This window comes from Cynocephalus volans, chromosome 2 (assembly GCF_027409185.1).
Source record: "Cynocephalus volans isolate mCynVol1 chromosome 2, mCynVol1.pri, whole genome shotgun sequence".
In the NCBI taxonomy this organism is placed as follows: domain Eukaryota; kingdom Metazoa; phylum Chordata; class Mammalia; order Dermoptera; family Cynocephalidae; genus Cynocephalus; species Cynocephalus volans.
In genome coordinates, this window is record NC_084461.1 from 151,588,052 (window position 1) to 151,607,310 (window position 19,259).

Here is a 19,259-nt window from a genome sequence, read left to right on the forward strand (position 1 = left end):
CACAGCCAAGCAATGACACTCATTAGGAAGCTGAGCCCCAGGCTCCCTGGACCAAGTGGGGAGGAGACTTTAGTGAGTGCCTTCTACCTGCAGTGGTTCCTTTGATCCCAACAGACTGAGAGATGGCTGTCACTGTGCCCCTTTCGCTACTGCAACCATGGAGTCGTGGAGGGTGGAAGTGACTTGCTCAGTTAAGCTGCAGAGCTTGGATTTGAGTACATCTGGCTGCAGAGCTCACCACCTTTCCCCTCTTGCTGACGTTCATGTGGGCTGCCTTCCTTGACCTTCCTGTATAAAACAGTGTCTCCTGTGACCCGCTTCTCTCTAGTCTTGTAATCCTGCTGTACTGTTATTCACAGCTCTATCACCACCTCTGAGTCTGTTGTTCACTGCTTTATCCCCAATTCCTAGAAGAGTGCCTGGCACCTAGTATGCACTCAGTAATTTTTTTTTTTTTTTTTTTTGGCGGCTGGCCAATAGACGGTTCCGAACCCTTGACCTTGACACTGTGTTCTAACCAACTGAGTTAACTGGCCAGCCCTCACTCACTCACTTAGTAATTGCTTGTCAAATGAGTGAATGGTGTTGTGAAAAGAACATTTATCTGAGTTTAATCCTCCTGTGCTGGGAATCCAGTGAGTGACCTTGGATAAGTCAGTTTCCCTCCCCGGGCCCCAGTAGCCATGTTTGCAAATTTAGAAGACAGGATAAAAGCATTTCTCCACACCTGTGGACGGTGATTTATACAACTTGTCACCCAGAGTGAAGGCTGCTTTGATGCTCAGAAAAAGGAAACAAAATTGGAAACACTACACAATGGCAGAGAGCTAGAGGCAGCAGAGGAGATGGGGAGGGGACTCTTCAAACTATTTGGTGTCTCTCTTCCTGCCACCTCAGATTGGGTTCTACAAATTCTCAAGTGTAGAAAGTGTAAGAGGCTTGAGTAGAGGCATTTGGTCCCTGACTTGATGAGACAGACACAACCACAGAGACGTAAAAGTGGGCCCAGCAGAGACCCTTAGGATGGTCCCTTGTGGACCCAAAGCGTCTGCCCATCAAGCAGATGATGAGACTGGTCTTTGCTCTTCTACTCACCATCTTTGTCACCTCAAGGATGTCTCATAATATTTCTGATTCCATTTCTCCTAATGAAATGGGAATCATAATATTTAGCTAATAATGAACTAATAATAAATACTTAATAATATTTTAAACTATGGGAGGATGAAATGAGATGATGTAAGCAAAGTACGTAGAGTTCTCATCAGATAGGTAGTGCTCAGAAGAGTCACCTTTTCTTTCTCTCTGATCTTCAGTTTTCTCCTCTGGAAGATGGGAAAAATGTAACGCATACGTCACATGAGCTAAGTGATGTGAAAGGTGCTCGTCAGTCATTAAGCTGAAATGTACTGAGCCCAGAATGTGTAGGTCTGTTCCATTCTTGATATGTGTGATATTAGCAGCACAGAAGCATACATTTAAGGACACAGCCTGATTCTGTACAGAGGTTCTCTTTAATCACAGACCATCCTGTCTCTTGCATGTTGCTTGGGACCCAAAAAATGAAATTCTGTAATATTTCTAGACTATCATGAAATCATAAAAGTCACTTGAAAAAAACATGGTGTGTGGCAGGGGAAAGGGCTGTTAAACAGATTGCAGGCTCAGGTAGGTAATATAAATGAGTGATGATCAATAACTGTTCCTTGCTCTAAGTGCTGGAGAGGCAATAGAGAGCAGTGGGGACTGTGGTTTACTAGAGAGCACATGCTCTGTCTAAATTGAGCAGCTGCTTCTCAGCTCCAGCCAATTGTTGCCGAGAGGGAATATGGGCCCAGGATGGCTGTAATTTCAGATTTCTTAAAGAAGCCCAAAATCCATATTTTTATGTGGAATAAATGTTGGCAAAATTCACATTTAAAAGAAGCAAAACAATAACAGTACCTTCTAGGCTGCCAGATTGTGATCTATGAACTAAACTGTTAAATTATGAAGTCAGCCAAATATTTTTCAGATATTCCCTTGACCGCTGTCTCAGGACTCTTAATGTATTTCCTGTTTATCTTCTTCTAGTGCTACACACTTTTAGCAAATAACGAGTACTTACTAAGCACTTACTTTGTGGAAAGGTACACTGATCCCCCAGTGTAGACCCTTCAATGCCATCTGGGGAATCTGGGCTTTATCCCAAAGGTTTCTCAGCAAGGAAATGGTGGGTTATAGTGGGATGAACCTGACAGAGGGGACCCTTTCTCCTGCTTTCTCCAGGATGAGAGGTCTGGGCACTGGCTCCTGGGCCCCCTCCAGGTCCTACTCTTCACCTCCTGTTTTTTATTTCAATCTACACAATCTGTTTTTATTTAAAATAGATTTAAGCAGGACAGAGCCCCCCAGGCAGCCTCATGCAGGCTGTGTTTTTTGGGAGGTGGAGGAGATGCTTTCGTGGTAATGATCTGGATCCTGAAACAATTCTGAGAGGCAGCAGGGCTTTGAAGCAGGCAATATTTCCTCTTTTTATGATGGTTTCGTTTTACATTTTTATTGGCCCTCCACTGATTGCTCCTGGGCTCTCTGATGGGATGTGAAATGCACTGACATTTATAGAAATCAATACATTAATAAATCACGAAGTTCATAATGTCTGATTTGCTTCTAAATGAGACAGAACTATTATCACCATAAAGTTGCACATAAAATATGCCCAATTGTGATGTATTGTGTAGTCTAATCAAAGGCATTTGAGTGAATAACCTTTCCCCCAAAGAAGGAAACAATCAAAGCTGAATAACTTCATTAATAATTCAAGGTGTGTCTGCCAAGGCTTCATTTATTAAGTGCACAGTTAAGAGGCTTCCGAGCTGAGTCCTGCAGAGGATGGTACCTTGACATCTTCTCCCTGCCTCTGGGCAGGCAGACATATATTCTCAGACGAACTGACTGCAGTCCTTGCATTTGGCAGTTCATGTTCCAGTTGAGGGTAATCTTCAATTGCCTTCTCCAGCTAAGAAATGGACCAAAATAATACACATATTGACTGTCTGGATTATTAAGGGCAGAGGACATGGAGCATGTAATAACTCCAGGGGGAAAGAGGCAGGAAATTTTCTCAATGACTGTCAATTATTACGTCTATTTACTAACGCTCCGGGCCCTGTGTTTCTGGTATCCACCACCCACAGATACTCTGCCCCGTTCCACGGCAATCTTGCGACTGAGATGGTTGACCTTCTTCCATCCAGTCTTGTGTTTGCTTTTGGCCATTACAGTTAATATAGAATGGTAATATTCACTTTAGCCAGTTAATGTCTATCCTGAACTGGAAATTGGGTGTCTCCGTGACAGAGTAAATCACAGAACAAGAATATTTTCCCATATTGAAGAGAAACACATTTAATTAACTAGATCCATCAGAAAAGGCACAATCATGGCCTAGGCGGTGTCTAACAGACATGACTATTGGATTCTGCTGTTGAAAATAACACTTAAAATCACAGTCATAATACACTATAAAGATGGGAATAACATTTCAGAGCACCTACTATGTGCACAGAGCATTTCACGTGTCTTATCTCATTTAGTTTACAGCTACAAGGCGAGTATATTCATAGTTTGAATTAGTCTAATAGCCATATACCTCCTGGGGACAGTGAGATGATTAGATCAATCCTAAAACTATTACCATGCTCTCTGAGCTCACCAAAACAGGCACTTAATACAAGAATACATTGATATTGAATCCAGCAAAAGCTCATTTGGCCAACTTCGATTATTTCCCTGTTTGTGATTATTTGCTATGATGTACAGAGGTTTATGTTCACACTATCGACAACAAAGTAAGGGTTTATTAGCTTGGATCACAGGGGCTAAGTTTACCCTATGAAAGTGGTCTGGGGATCTTTAGCACACTAATTTTGGATAGTTAAACATATGCCAGCTATTCTAAAATAGCAACAGGAATGCAATGGAGCAGGTCATAGCAGGGGATCGTGCATCCCAAAGCATGACCACTTCACTTCATTGACTTCATAGAGATAGCCTGAACAAGGCCATGGTGGGAAGATTTACAGCAGGAAAACTGGAAAATGATATCAACCAGGCTTTCCCCACCTCCCCAAGAGCCGGTTGTTAGACATTTGCCAGCCCACCAAAGCTAGGTCTCTGTTTGGAAATCATCACTTGGCAAGTTGTCAAATTATCTGCATAGCAGTGAACTACTCTTCCTCAAAAAGCAGGCTGAAAGACAGGCTTTTCACACTTAGCCTGACCTGGATCCAATGAGTTTCCATCATGAGAAAATTCTACACTGACCTGAGAGATTCACGTGGCAATTGTATTTTTCTTTTGAGCAATTCCTTCAACCTCTCTCTGCACCTTATTTTTCCATCTTGCAACTAAAGGTGCCCTTTCTCCCTGGGCACTCCTCGTCTGCAGTGAATTGTCATTTCAGCTCCTCAGTCAGGAGGAGTAATAAAATCTCACCCATGTTATCCTTTTACTGCTTGCAGGTCTTCTAGACCCACTTATTCTAAGCAACATGCCAGCTCTCCCCAACACCAGTCAGCAACTGCGCTCACTAACTGGCTATCTCCATGTGCTAGAACTTCAGGGTAGTGTCCAGCTGTGTCCAAAGGAGACATGGCAGGAGATTTCTCCATGCTGCCTGAATGCCAGCTGGTGGCAGGATTGGGGCCTCATTTCACTAATTGCTCCCTAGAGCTGCAGAGACTGCTGGAGCTCCCTAACCAAATCATCAAAAAGTTTACCCCCAGGCTCTTTTTTCAGACAAAAATGGCCCACTTAAAACATCATCTAGAGGGCCGACCCCGTGGCTCACTCTGGAGAGTGCTGTGCTGGGAGTGCAGCGGCGCTCCCGCCGCGGGTTCGGATCCTATGTAGGATGGCCGGTGCACTCACTGGCTGAGTGCAGTGCGGGCAACACCAAGCCAAGGGTTGCGATCCCGTTACCGGTCCCCCCCTCAAAAAAAATAAAACATCATCTAGAGATTTCTACCTGTGGCTTAGATGCCACAGTGAAACTGACACTCCTACCTTGCAACCTGGCCATGGGCTTAGCTGGACTGAAATGTTGCTTAAGAGGCAAGGGACATGAGAGTCCCTCATGTACATGGCTTTGCTCCTTGTCCCGAAACACCTTTCAAGACTCCTTCTTTCCCTAACCCTGGGATCTAGATAACTCCTTTCCCAGCCATTTATTTGTTTTTTTCAATCTTGGTGAAAAATATGCGAATGTGACACTGTCACACAATAAACAGAACTGTGACTTACATCACAATCTGTGTAGTGACGTTGTGGACTTTCAACAGTTACATTAAATTTCTGACAGTTAATTCCACCACCACCTTCTCTTGAGAGGCTGCAAGGGTCATTTGACACTCCGCTCCCCACACACCTCAACCTATGTGCTGATCTGGTAGCCGCGTAAAAACACACCCTCATTTTGGGAGAAAGGGCAGCAAAATGAAATACGCTACATATTAAAGAATTTTCAAGTCATTTTATCTTGAGAACCTTCCATCTAATGGAAGTAGCAGTGCTCAAAGATATTTTTTGTAGAACTGTGTTTTTTCAGAACATTTTCAGGACTGAGGTATAAATGAATGAGAAATGTATAAATTCGATTTTGCTTAAAAAGGGCAGGAGGGGTTTCAAGATTAAGAGAACAAATGCTTGGAGCAAAACATGATTTGAGTTTTATTGAACCAAGAAGACTGAAAAAAATATCTGGAACACTAAGCTCAGCTCTCCCAGGACTCATCGTTAAGTTTATAAAATTCAGAGCTGATGAGTGTGTGCGCTGTGTGTGTCTGAGTGGGTATATGACGCACCTCCATCCTCAGCTGTAAGAATCTAAGCCCTTAAGTCTTAAGGCCCAAATGGGGCTTTCCTTGCTCTGCTCCATGCAGGCACCAACAAGCCTCTTCACCCCTGATTATATCGGGGGAAGTTGTCAATCAGAAAGAGGGTGCTAAACTCATTCAGAACAAACCAATCAACCATGTTTAAGGAGAGAGAAAAAATTACATTTTCAAGCACCGGCATGCCATCACTAATATACTTTCTAATGCAACCAACATAGTTTAGGCAACACTGAAAATGAACCAGTGGAAATAACTAGACATAGGATTTTAAGAGGAAGTACAGCATTCTGTGCTTTTTATGTGCACTGTCTTGTAAATTATTTGCAGCTCAAGTATGTCATGCTCTTTTCAATTTCCCTCTGGATGCAGTTTTAACAACATCCCACAAGTACTGATATGTCATTTTTTCAAAATACTTTCTAATTTCCACAAGACTGCTTTTTTGATACATGGCTTACTTAGAAATTAGAACCATATTGCTTGATTTCCAGACATTTCAGGATTTTCTAGTTTTCTTTTTGTTATTGATACCTTGCTTTATTCTATTCGGGGCAGAAAACATTCTAAAAAAATATTCATTTCTTTGAACTTTATTGAGATTGTTTTTTGGCCAAGGAAATAGTCACTTTGGTAAATGTTCTATGTGCACTTGAAAAGAATGTGTAGCAACCTGTGGTTGTTTGGTGCAGAGCTCTATATGTGCCAGCGAGGCCAGGTTTGTTAATTGTGTCGCTCAGCTTTTCTGTATCCTTCTGACTTTTTTTTGTTTGCTTGTTTTATCAGTTACTGAGAGAGCTGTTTTAAAAGCTCCAATTATGATTGTGAATTTGTTATCTCTCCTTTTAGTTCTGTCAGTCTTTGCTTTATACGAGGGTACCTCAAAAAATTCTTAGAAAGATTTGTATTATCTTTCAAGTCTATTTTTCCACAAACTTTTTGAAGTATCCTCATATGAATTCGAAACTATATTAGTAGTGCATACTAATTTTAAATTGTTGAATCTTCCTAGGATGACCTTTTTACACTATGAAAACTCCCTCTTTATCTCTAGCAAAGCTTCCTGCCTTAACATCTACCTTATCTGATGTGAACATAGCCATGCTAGCTTTTCTTGATTTGTGTTTGCATGGTGTATCCTTTTAAATCATTTTTCTTTTACCTTTTCTGTGGCAAACGGCATTTAGTTACGGTTCGGTTTTTACATGATGATTGTTATGTTGTATTGAAGATTTTCTATTTGTCTTTGCATTTCAGCAGTTTTACTATGATGTTCTTATATGTGGTTTTCTTTGAGTTTATCCCACTTGGGGTTTGTAGTGCTTCTTGAATCTGTGGCTTGATACATTTCACCCATTTTAAAAATTTTTTTCACTTATCTTTTCAAATAGTGCTTTACATTATTCTTTATCTTTATCCCTTTTGGGGACTTCTGTTATGTATATGTTAAAACTTTTCATCATGTCCCTGTTAAAAGAAAAACTTTAGACAAATTAAATTTAACAGAGTTTAATTGTACAAAGAATGATCCACATATTGGGTGGGCCCCAGAACCAGAACAGGTTCAGCATGACTCCAGGGCTGCCACATGGCCAGAAATCATTTATGGACAGAAAAAAGAAAGTGACTTACAGAAAACAGAAGTGAGGTACAGAAACAGCTGAATTGACTATAGCTGGGCATTTGTCTTATTGACTCCTGGTTTGAACAGTTGGCTGCTTTCTACAACAGTAGGTTACAGTCTGTTTACACATCAGGTTAGGTTACAGTTCACTATGTCCAAAGAAACCTTTAAGCCAAACTTAATTTAATATCCCATATGTCTCTTATGCTCTCACCTGTATTTTGCATTCTTTTTTCTCTCTGTGCATCAGTCTGTTTATTTTTCTATTGACCCATCTACCAAATTATTAATTCTTCCTTCATCCGTGTCTAACCTGCTGTTAAATTGATCTATTTAGTTGTTAATTTTGGGTAATATATTTTTCAATTCTAGAATTTTTAATTGACTTTTTTGTAGGTATTCTGGTTCTCTGGTGGAATTCTCCAGCTTTTTTCTATTTTCTTGAGCATATGTTCACTATTATTTTAAAGCCCATGCCTGAGCCAATGTCTGGGTCACCAATAGACCTACTACTATATTCTATGTTTTCTCTTGGTCTTGTCTTTTAATATGCCTGACAAAGTTTCATTGAATGGTGAACATTAGCATAAAAATGCATAAACTATCTGATTCAGTCTTCAACTTCTGGAAGATAAAGGCAGATAAACTTAATCAGGGATTAAGACTGGGATTGAGCTGTTTTGAGGCAGGCTACCTTGATAGCTCTCCAATGCCTTCAAACAGATGAGTTTTTTTTTAAATCCCCCTATTTTAGTTGTTCTCAGTGGGAGTTCAGCTCTTCTGCAAGACAGCACACCCTTCTTGGGTCTCTCAGCTTCTGTGCCTTTGCATATGCTGTTTCCTGTCCCCTCTTCCCTTAAGTCTCACCAAATTATCACCTCCCCTTGAAGCCTTCTCTGATGCGCCTTCCTGTCCTATGCCATCCAGGCAGCACTAATTAAGAGTTTCATCCCCTCAGCTTCCAGTTCTTAGCCATATCCACACTGCATTGGAATGGTTTGCCAATGAAGAGTTCCAGACCAGCAGCCCACATCACCCTACCCACCAGCATGTTATATTTGACATGTATTTTAATGTTAAATTCATTGATAACAGTTCAGAATTAGGAAACAAATGACTGGCTGGTTAGCTCAGTTGGTTAGAGCATGGTGTTGATAACTGGAGGTCCAGGGTTCGATTCCTGTTACCAGCGAGCCATGGGGGGAAAAAAGGAAGAAACAAACAATCTTTTAATTATGGCATCTCTTGGAAAATGCAAAGATCTGGACTCTCTGGGCTTAAATTTCTGCATGACAACAACGGGCTAATTAACAGTTGTTCTCCTTTCATGGGGCAATTGCTCTCCAGTTCTCAGTCTGCTGTAGTTGTACACTCCTCACTGTGCTCATCTAAATTACCCGCTAATGGCTATTGACATTTGAGTTTGCAATCCCTGGTCTATGTATGTGCCCCTGTATCAGTCTTAGAGCTCCATGTAAACAAACATTATGTCTTTTCATCTCTCTCCCAATACCTATCACATTCTGGCATGCCAGAGAAGGTCAATCCATATGTCTATGAAAATGCTACCTAAGAACATATGTCATAGAACAGTGAACTTCAATGTGATACTGTAACAGTGGATACATGATGATATACATTTGTCAAAACCCACAGAACAATACAACACAAAGAGTGAACTCTGATGTAAACTACAGAACGTAGTTAATATAGCAATATTGATTCATCATGTGTAACACATATATCACCCCAATGCAGATGTTAATCAGAGGAGAAACTGTGAGAGTGGGCTGTACGGGAACTTTCTGTGCTTTCTGTGCAATTATTTCTGAAAATCTAAAACTGCTCTAAATCTAAAATCTATTAGTAAAAATAAATAAATACAAATGCCACTTAACCAGAGTGATCGAAGGGGTGACTAAATTCAGCAAAATAAGTTTCTCGCATGGGATTCAGGTCAGGAGACAAGAGCAGAAACACTTACCGGTGGATACCCACCTATACTATCACTTTTAGAAGCAGCAGGAAAATAAGCCCCTCCTGTCTGTGGTTGGGAGTTGGGGGGCAGAGAGTAAAACACACTTAAGACGGCAGATGGGCTGCCTTACACACTCTTGGTCAGGGGTACTGGTAAGACAGGAGGAAGTTCAAATAAGGGCCTGCTAAGGAAAAGCTGGCTGACTACCAAATAGACCTGACAGAAAAGCAGGAGAACACCTAGTAGAGCTCCCTGGGACCTTGGACGCACCCAACTCCACCGTGCCATGGATGGTTTTCCAGGTCTGATATTTTCTGTTGTGTTTTATCCTCAGCACAACGGAGGATTTAGCCGCATCCATTCTGCCACATGTCCAAATGTGCTAATTCTTTTCTTCAACAGCCCTTTTCCTTTTCTGCAACTGAGTTACTTGTCAAGCTTAAGAAGGGAAGAGAGAAGCAAAGACTTGGAGACTGTAAGCTCCATGAGAGTAGGCAACAGAGTTGTTTTATTCACTGACACGTGCATAGTAGATACTTCATTGATAGTTGTTGAGTGAGTGAATAAATAATCCTACAAAATAGGCAGCTTCAGATCACAAAGAAGTGGGGGACGGAGGGTAATAGGGGCCTCTTCACCGTGGAGGGTATCTTATGCAATCACTCTGTAATCAACCACGCGGGAATTTCCAAGGACCCATTCACGTCCGTGCATTCTCTGCCATGTGCCATCCCATCTCTCTTCAGGCTGCATGACTGCATGGCTGCGGGCATGCTCCATGAGCCCCCTGCTGGGAGCCATGGCCACTGCAAGGTGACCCATTGCTCTTGCCTGTTCTGACCATGGAAAGAGATCAGCCCCAGCTCTGCTAACGAGAGGGCTCTTTGCATCTGTCGAGCTGGACCGCATAACCTGGACACCCTCAAAGTGGCCTCTCTATCGACAATGAAAGTGTATTTTGCTTTTATGATGAATGGATTTGGTAAAATGTTTTCTCACTTTTTCCTAGACATCGCCTGGTGGTATTACCAGTATCAGAGAGGTAAAAAAGAAAAAAAAAGGTTTAAAATAACTTGACTGCTTTGTTCACATTACTTGCAAAGGAAGAGCTTCTTAATCAAGTACATAGTTTGTCATTAGTCTCCCACTCACCAGCTCTCTGTGCCCCTTGTTAACAAACCCCACCTATATAGAAACAGTTGGAAATGTTCTTTTAGAGATAAGTTACAGGAAAAGCTTTGCTCCCCCTGAGAGACTGATATGCTTTTCTTTCATGGGCAATAAAACATATGCAAAAACCCAGAGCCGATCTGTGGCTCAAGTGTATTAATTGCTTCAAACAAATGGCCTGAATGTCTATGTTCTCTTTTTCCCCATGATCTTGACCTCGTAATCTTACCAACATTTTCTGAGGCAGTTTTTCTTATTGCCTTACCTTTTTTTTATGTTATTACATTTATTTCCTATAATCAGCTTCAAGCCCTTTGTCCAACAAAGTGGAATGTGTTGAAATAGAGTGGTGTGAGCTAGGAGAAAGGTAGGTGGGTGGACAAATACTAGGTATTGATCAGGAACCAAAAACTCAAATGCCCTGACACCAGGTGGGTAGCATAAATGAATGAGGTGAGCCCGAGGTGAGGAACAGGCAGCCCGAGAGGCTGTGGCTGCCCAGAGGCAACGGCCACTGCTCAGCTCTAGTAGACTGCTGCTTCATGAGAATTTGAGACCAAAGTTGTCAGATAATCCCATTTTCTAAGAGAAATCAGAAATCCAAACTTGTGTATGAATCTCTCATCTTCGAGCATTGGCAACTAATACTAAAATAATTAAAACACATTTTACAGGTCAAACAAGACCTATCTTGGGGCTGTATTCAGTCCAAGGGTCACTGTTTTTTAAACTCAAAATACATGGGTGGGTATAAAGTCCAACCAGAGGCACCATAATGGAGAAACTATTTTCCATTCCAAGGAAACAGAGCTAGTCATAGTCATGAGCCTAACAGAGGAGATACCTCACTAGGGAGAAGACCAAAGTCTTGGGTCCTCCTACTGAGGGTCTAACTTTCACACAGGCACAGAGCTTGTTGGGAGCAGGACTGCTGCAAGGCTGGTAACAAACCGATTCACAATCTGTGCTCAAGGGAAGCAGAAACCACTATGGGGGCACATGGAAGCCAAATATGAGGAAAGAGGCCTGGCCTAGCTTCCAGGTCCACCTTTTCACCAATTGCCTGCATGACCTAGGACTCAGACAAAGCCCGTCAGTGACAGAGGTTGGGAGAGATTTCCCATGCTAGAAGCCCTTAGCATGGGCTCAATGTGTTTGAAAGATACAGGAACTCACTGAAAGTAAGAGGGCACTTCACAAAGTTCATGGAAAAACAGAATTAAAATATGAATCTTTTGGGCCGAGCCCGTGGCGCACTTGGTAGAGTGCTGCGCTGGGAGCGCAGCGACGCTCCCGCCGCAGGTTCGGATCCTATATAGGAATGACCGGTGCACTCACTGGCTGAGTGCCGGTCACGAAAAAACGACAAAAAAAAAAAAAAAAAAAAATATGAATCTTTTCATGAACTTTTTGAAGATAATATGAATCTTTTCATGAACTTTTTGAAGCACCCTTGTATAGGCAACAATGCCATGATTTGATGCTTTTTTTTTTTTTTTTCTTTTTTTTCCTGATCAGGTCTAAAGCTCTTATTCCACTCAGAAGAGTGTGGCTCCAAAACATTAAGGACAACTTAATCTGAATCATCTACTATTCATTCTGGGAGTTTCCTGTGTAGCATCTTCTGCAGTTGGTTATTCTATCTCACTTTCCCCCCATCATAGAGATTCATCACTTTGTGAGGCACTCATAGTCAGAAAATCACTTTATATTAGGACGCCTGCCTTCTTAATATAAAATGGGAAGGGCAATGGTCCCCTCACCACCTACCACACACAAGGTGGCCATGGGACAACAGGCATGAGAACATTTGACAGATTAAAATTACTTACAAGCAGAAGGTATTCTAATTTATTCTTCTTCTGTAGTTAGCACCATAGTATTAAGTCTCTAGGTTGATTTTGATCTCTGTCATCCAAACTCAATCTGACTTAGTAACTAGTTTATTATTATTTTTAATAATAAAAATAACAATAACAAGCAACATTTGGCTTTGGACATTCCTAATGAGCCTCAGAAGAAACTTTCGGGGAGGCTCCCCATGTGTACAGTCTATTTTCTTCCCCTCTAACCAGGGAGCTGGGCCACCTCCTCCCTTTACTGGGACGACCTGGGCAGCATCAGCTAATCCCCAAGGGGCAATAGAGGGAGGTGAAAACTGCAGCAGCTGCTTCTAAAGTTTCTTCTGAACATACTTATGGTGGCCAGAGCCATGAGGCATGAAAGGAAAGAGAAGGCAGAGCTGCTGAGATGGGGAGGAGTGCCCAGATGTGTGCCCAGAAGGTTGCCACAGCTGCAGACAAGTTAAGTCAGTTTCCAGTCAAAAGTCATGGCATATGATGGTCACAACCAGCATGTGTTCACAAGGCAATATATTAAAATTGAGAATAGAGTACATCTCACATTAGTGAGGAACAGTATTATTTCATAAAATTTTTGCTTATATGTGTGGGTATATTGGGTTGTGATGTAAACTGTAGTTCTGGTCACAGAATCTGTTTGATATGGAAATTGATCCTGCTGCCCAGACAGCAAACAGACCATTTATTAATAAAGTCCATTTGTACCTTAATGAAGTAGGTTTAAGAATTGATATCTCAATAATTACTTATTAGTGCATTTTTAATAAAGTCAATGGGAAGCAAGTGTTTCTGAATCAGAAAGATTCTTTCAAACTTCTGCAAAAAAATTTTCCTGTGCTTTGTGAGGAATTCAGTCACAGGAAGATTAAGGAGTAAGGCATACTGCAAAAATTATTTTATGCTTCTGAATAAGACAAACCTAGGACAGTATATTGGACACTAAGAAATGCATCATTTCTTCTAAAAAAACAGTATTTTTATTTTCCTTATTTACATTTTAAGATGATTTTTGCTTTTTCTCCTTCCTTTACTGGGACCACCTGGGCAGCACCCAGAGAATCCCTAAGGGGCAATAGGAGAGATACAAAAATCTCTGCCACTCCTTCTGAAGTTTTTCAGAATATATGCACAGTTAAATAGATGTGCATTTTTTAAAAATAAAAATGCTATTAGATCTAATGCTAGGAGATTTAAACCAACAATTGATCTCTATTTTAAAATGAGTTTAAAAATATGTAAAATGTCTGCATTCTGAATTAGACACTTTTTTTTCCTCCCCCCCCCCCCCTTTTTTTTAAATCATCCCTTTGGTTTACACAAAAACACTTCAGCGTTTAGGTAATTGCTAGTTAACTCACTAGCTACAAACATAACAATAATTAAAGGCTCTGTAAGAATTATGAGGAAATTGGCCACTTGCCTCTATATTGTATAAACAGACTATCTTATTTATACTGAATCATCTGCCTTTACTCCCAGAAGGATAAGGGGTATGTGTTGCCCAGCACATAGGAAAGATAACAATTAGGAATGTTATCTTTGAACATTCATTACTTTGAACATTCATTCATACCTGAACATCCATTACTTTGAGGAAAATGTACAAAATACAAACTTATTCTGATGGATTCCTTTTGTATTGGGATCAAAGTCTCAAAAGAGAAAGTGGCAATTGCAGAGAAAATCTGGCACAAAGAGACCAACACTGATTAGAGAAATGTACACAATTTAATGCACCTGCTCACCCTGTTCTCTGATGTAGAAGCAGCCAGTTCTTCCTCGTGGTGGTCATGGGGTGTGATGTGATATGTGTATGTTCCCAGCAGCCTGCCCATCTCATCGCTGTTCTTGCCAGCCCAGATTTACAGTCGTTCAATATATGGATTTGGTAATGTCTGCATGACAACAGCAGGCAGAGAAGATTAGGTGGCAATTGATTCTTGATTGGAGTAAATTTATAAAAAGCGTTCCAGCGGGGTCCAAAGGAAAACACTCACATCCCTCTGTGATGGTTAAACACTGAAAGTTCCATTGATTTGGACTTCATGATCCTCCGATGGGAGATGGGCAGATTTCTTGCTTTACTTGACAGACACTTTTTGAATAATTATAGTACATAAGGGAGGCACAGTTAAACTACTACTTATGACAACTGTTCTTAGAGCCCTTCAGATGCTTTAGAAGCATTCATTTACACAAAGTACCTCCCATTTAAGTCATTTTCCTAGTATTTAAGGATATCTAGCAGATATTACAAAACAATGCACTGTGAAATATATTCAGATTTTTATAATTAATATTTAACATGCCATAATTTGAACTTTTTGCTAGATCATTCTAGCCTTTCCCTAATTGGCCCAAATGGTGAGAGTTTACTCTGTTTTTGTAATAGATTCCTTTCCCTTTGTTGTTTGGAGGATGTTTATTATTTACCTGTGTCTCTGGAGTAGTCAGAAAGTTTAGTGGGTAGCAATTTGAACATGCAAAGAGGTTGTTTTGAAAGAAAGGGAAGTATTTTCAGATGAACTTACTTTGAGCACTTCTGCTCTCATCTCCACTTGAAAAGCTCCTTCCCTATGTGGTGTCTGACACACTTACAGAGACGGGTGGACTTGCATGAGAGAGACTGGCTGGGCAGGGAGGTAGGGTTCAAAGCAGAAAGGTCATCTGCAGTATGACCCCAGCTCACAGCCCTACGTCCTGGGTTATGACACTACTCTTTTAACAGCTCTGACTGTGATCTGGCAAGAGTGACCACCAAGGTCCGCCATTCCAATGCCATCTCCTCTGGTTCCAGATAAGATTGAAGATGAGCTGGAGATGACCATCGTTTGCCACCGGCCTGAGGGACTGGAGCAGCTTGAGGCACAGACCAATTTCACCAAGAGGGAGCTGCAAGTCCTTTATCGAGGCTTCAAAAATGTAAGACCCAAATAGGCTCCAAAGACCCAGGTGGGATTTTCCATCTGGGGCTAAACTGTCCCAAATGGCAAGGGAGTTCATAAGGGAGTGTCCCATATGTGTAGTTGTACAAGAGAGGCAAGGATGAAGTGACCTCAGTAGACAGTAAACTGGCTGACTGCCCAGAAACCTCACGGGGTAGCACAGCCTTGGAGAACTCAACCTGGCCCAGGTTGTGGCCTTAGCTTAACACATTCATACTTTTCATCTTTTTGGTGCCTCCAAAATGATGGGATTTAGGGCTTCTGACCTAACAAGGCTCACAGAAACCTGATGTATAAAGCCTAAATGTCACTGAATTAATTTACCATAAGAAATAGAACTGATAGTAGGACCAGACACTCCTCTCCTCTTGCTGAGATCTTCTCTCCCTATGAGCCACTTGGGAAGCCCAAATATAATCAAAGATGAAATTGGGGAATTCATTAAATCAGGGAATTCATTGAAATTAAAAGATGAGATCAAGGAGGACAGGGAATTGGTTGCTTCCTATATATTAACACATTCCTGTCTTCTCAGGCCAGCTTGAGAGCTGTCAGATGCAATCCTGAATATTGATTTTTTTTTTTTTAAGTTTAACTCCCAGAGTGCAATCTTATTCCCAAGTCCTGCAGTAGAGTGAGGTGGGGTAGAAGCAAGTGATCCTGGTCACCCTCCTTCCAGCTGCATCTGCAAGTAGAGCTTGGTCAATTCCAAACTGACCACAATCTCAGTGTTCTCCAAGGTGCTGACCAATAGGGATTCAAACACTTACTGGAAGTTATCTGACAAGCACTGGGATGTCTGCCTTCTACAATAGCCCTGACTGCATGTCATGTGTCTGATCTCCTACCATTAGGATGTCAATCTTGAAGAGGCAGCATTAGCAGCAGGCAGCTAGGTTAGAGCAGGGCCCTGTGGGAAGGATGCCCAGATGGGCACTGGGCTGAGAGGGAATAGCATCAAGAAAGGAGAAGAAACAGACATTGCTTGGCATCTACCATGGACTCAGCACCACGTAATGTAAGTTCATATATTAAAGCTCATGATAGCCATGTTGGGAAGGTACTGTTAGCCCCATTTTGCAGATAAGAGTATTGAGGATCAGAGACTGACTTGAGCAAAGTCATGGAGCTTAAAGGTGGCTAAGCCAGGATCCAAACCCAGATCTTCCTCATCTCAAACACCAAACTTTCCACCTCACAGTGCCCATTAACTGATGACGTCTCATCATTTCACAAAGCAGCTTCAGTCCTGAGGTGGGGCTACCTCCCAGCCACTCACCTGGGAGACACAAAAGTGCACAGGTGCATGCCCAGTCCCTGCCCACCAAGCATCATGAGGAACCCTAGACCCCAGGGATGGGCCCAGTCTACTCTTCCAGGTGCTGCCCACAGACACCTCCTGCTGACTCTCTCCCCTTCCCATAGGAGTGTCCCAGTGGTGTGGTCAATGAAGAAACATTCAAGCAGATCTACGCTCAGTTTTTCCCTCATGGAGGTGAGTCTACCTTTAAAAAGATCTTGCTCAGCTTCTCTGGAGAGCAGCCTTCCCTTCCTCCAAGTCCACTCTTCCTTGTTTTCTGGTCCTCCTCGAGGTAGGGGAGAACTCAGAGCAGGACACCTCCCTTATCACGAAATGGGGAATTCTCTAAAGCTTTCACAGAAAAGAGCTCTGAAAATGGACCCTCTCCAAGAGGAAAAGAGATTAATAAAATAGTATCATAATTTCATAATAGCTCTAGAGGTTAGCTATTATGATCCCAGATGGGGCAACTGGATTTTAGAGAAGTTAAGCCATTTACCCAAGATCGCACAGCTAGTGAGTGTCAGACCAGGTTAGATCCCATAAGTATCTGATACAAAGCTTTGCCATGCTGCTTCCACCATCGTGCCAACACTCTCCATTCTTTAGGAAATGCCAGGGACTATTAAACTAATCCAGAAAGATGCAGGGAACAAAAAGTTGTGCTTATAAAGCCAGGATAGCAAGTGCGCCAGGTCCATCACAACTGCCTGACTTCTGTGGGAGCCAGCTCTGGCCCCGTGGGCCTGGGACCACATCAGTGGCTCCTCCGGTGGCCTCCTTGGTCACATGCCACCTTGCATCCTGTCCCCAGGAGCTGACTCCTGCAGGACCCATCTCCTGCAGGACCCCTTCCCTGGGTCCTGACAAAACAGAGATCCAAGCATCCTATATACTTCTTGGGCCCTGTTTCTTATGGGTTTCTTTGGCAGCAGACTTTTTAGTCTTTTTAGGTGTGGGACCCAGTGAGGGGCCCCCACCCAAGTTGGGGAACAGCATCGTCCCATGCAAGCCCCAGAATCATGGCTTACTGAGTTCCATTCATCCACTCTTTACTGAGTTTTCACTATGTGCCAGGCACAGCTCTAGTTTAACACACTTTTTCAAACAGTTCAAGAGATAGGTCTTGCTATATCCTGTTGTACAGAGATGGAAAAGGGAAGGTCAGAGAGGTTGCCTTAGATGCCTACGGTCACACAGCGATGTGGTGACAGAGCTGCAATCCAAGCTTGGGTCTGTCTGCTCCCAAGTGCATGCTCATTCCATGGCACTGTGCTGCCCCTCATAAGACCATCTTCACACAGTCCCCAAGCCGTTCATCCAGCAGGGATTATGCATAGACAGGTAGGAGAGTTGGCTAGATGGAGGGGCAAGGGCCGGTCTTGCCTTTTGCTAGAACTGACTACCCACCTAAACCCAGGAGGTGAGTAAGCGGGCTGCAGTCCTTAATTTTCTCCTTTCTGCTGCCCCAGCATCATTCTCTCTTTCTTGTTGAAACCTGCCTCTGTTTTTAAGTGATCTCTCTCCCCTCTGTGCAGTACCCATCACCCACCCTTCCCTCTCTACTTTGCAGATGCCAGCACGTACGCCCATTACCTCTTCAATGCCTTCGACACCACCCAGACAGGCTCCGTGAAGTTCGAGGTATGCTTGTCTCTTGGGCTCACTCTGGGAGTCCTCGGGCTCCACGTTACTCTTCCTCTAAACTGCAGGGTATTGGAGAAAGGGTTGGATCATCAAATGCTCTCAGTCAAGATGAGGAAACATTTATCCATTTAACAAACATTTCCTGAAGATAGAAGAAGCAACTTCCCCTACCCTCCAGGACCTTGGGGATTCCGGGGACTAATAATAACAGTTTAAGAGCTCACACATACACTGCTTACTGTGTGGCAGCCTCAGTACTTAATGCTTTGCATGTATTAACTCATTTAATCCTCACATTAACCCTACAAGATAGGGTTCTGTTATTTATTAGCATTTTACAGAAGAGGAAAGTAAGGCAAAGAGAGATTGATGAGCTTTCCCAAGGTCAAACAGGTAGTGGGTAAAGGAGGGATGTGAACACAAGCAGTATGTTCCCATAGTCCGTTGCAGCCACGGGATAAGGCAGTAACAGAGGAGATTGTGTTTACCTGTGTCTGGAGGTGTCAGCACATGCAGAGCTCTGTTCTTCTTCAAGGGGCTGCCTTCCAAAAAATGGGGCAGGCTAGAGAATGGAAGGTGAGAGCTCTTCACTGAGCTTGGCCATCTCCTCCAGGCAGACAGAGGATGTGGAAGGCACCATTCAGTAAGAGCGTCATAGAGTCTGACCCAAAGACACAGCTTCACCTGGCCCCACAGTTTGGTAGTTAATGTCACTCCTGCCTTTTCCACTTCTCAGGACTTTGTAACTGCTCTGTCGATTTTACTGAGAGGAACCGTCCATGAGAAACTAAGGTGGACATTTAATTTGTATGACATCAATAAAGATGGATACATAAACAAAGAGGTAAGTGAGCTGA

General features: G+C 42.4%; 1 protein-coding gene across 6 annotated transcripts in view; it reads left to right on the forward strand.

Annotated features, from left to right (window-relative positions):
* KCNIP1 (potassium voltage-gated channel interacting protein 1) overlaps positions 1-19,259 on the forward strand; it is a 384,666-nt gene that overhangs the window by 352,702 nt on the left and 12,705 nt on the right. For 4 of the 6 annotated variants that reach the window (XM_063085916.1, XM_063085914.1, XM_063085917.1 and 1 more), the window contains 4 exons: positions 15,308-15,432; positions 16,881-16,950; positions 18,329-18,399; positions 19,139-19,246. In XM_063085916.1, coding sequence (XP_062941986.1) covers positions 15,308-15,432; positions 16,881-16,950; positions 18,329-18,399; positions 19,139-19,246 — 374 coding nt within the window. Of the gene's footprint in view, positions 1-10,487; positions 10,521-15,307; positions 15,433-16,880; positions 16,951-18,328; positions 18,400-19,138; positions 19,247-19,259 lie in introns of all 6 variants that reach the window. The other 2 variants (XM_063085913.1, XM_063085915.1) reach the window with 1 other exon arrangement.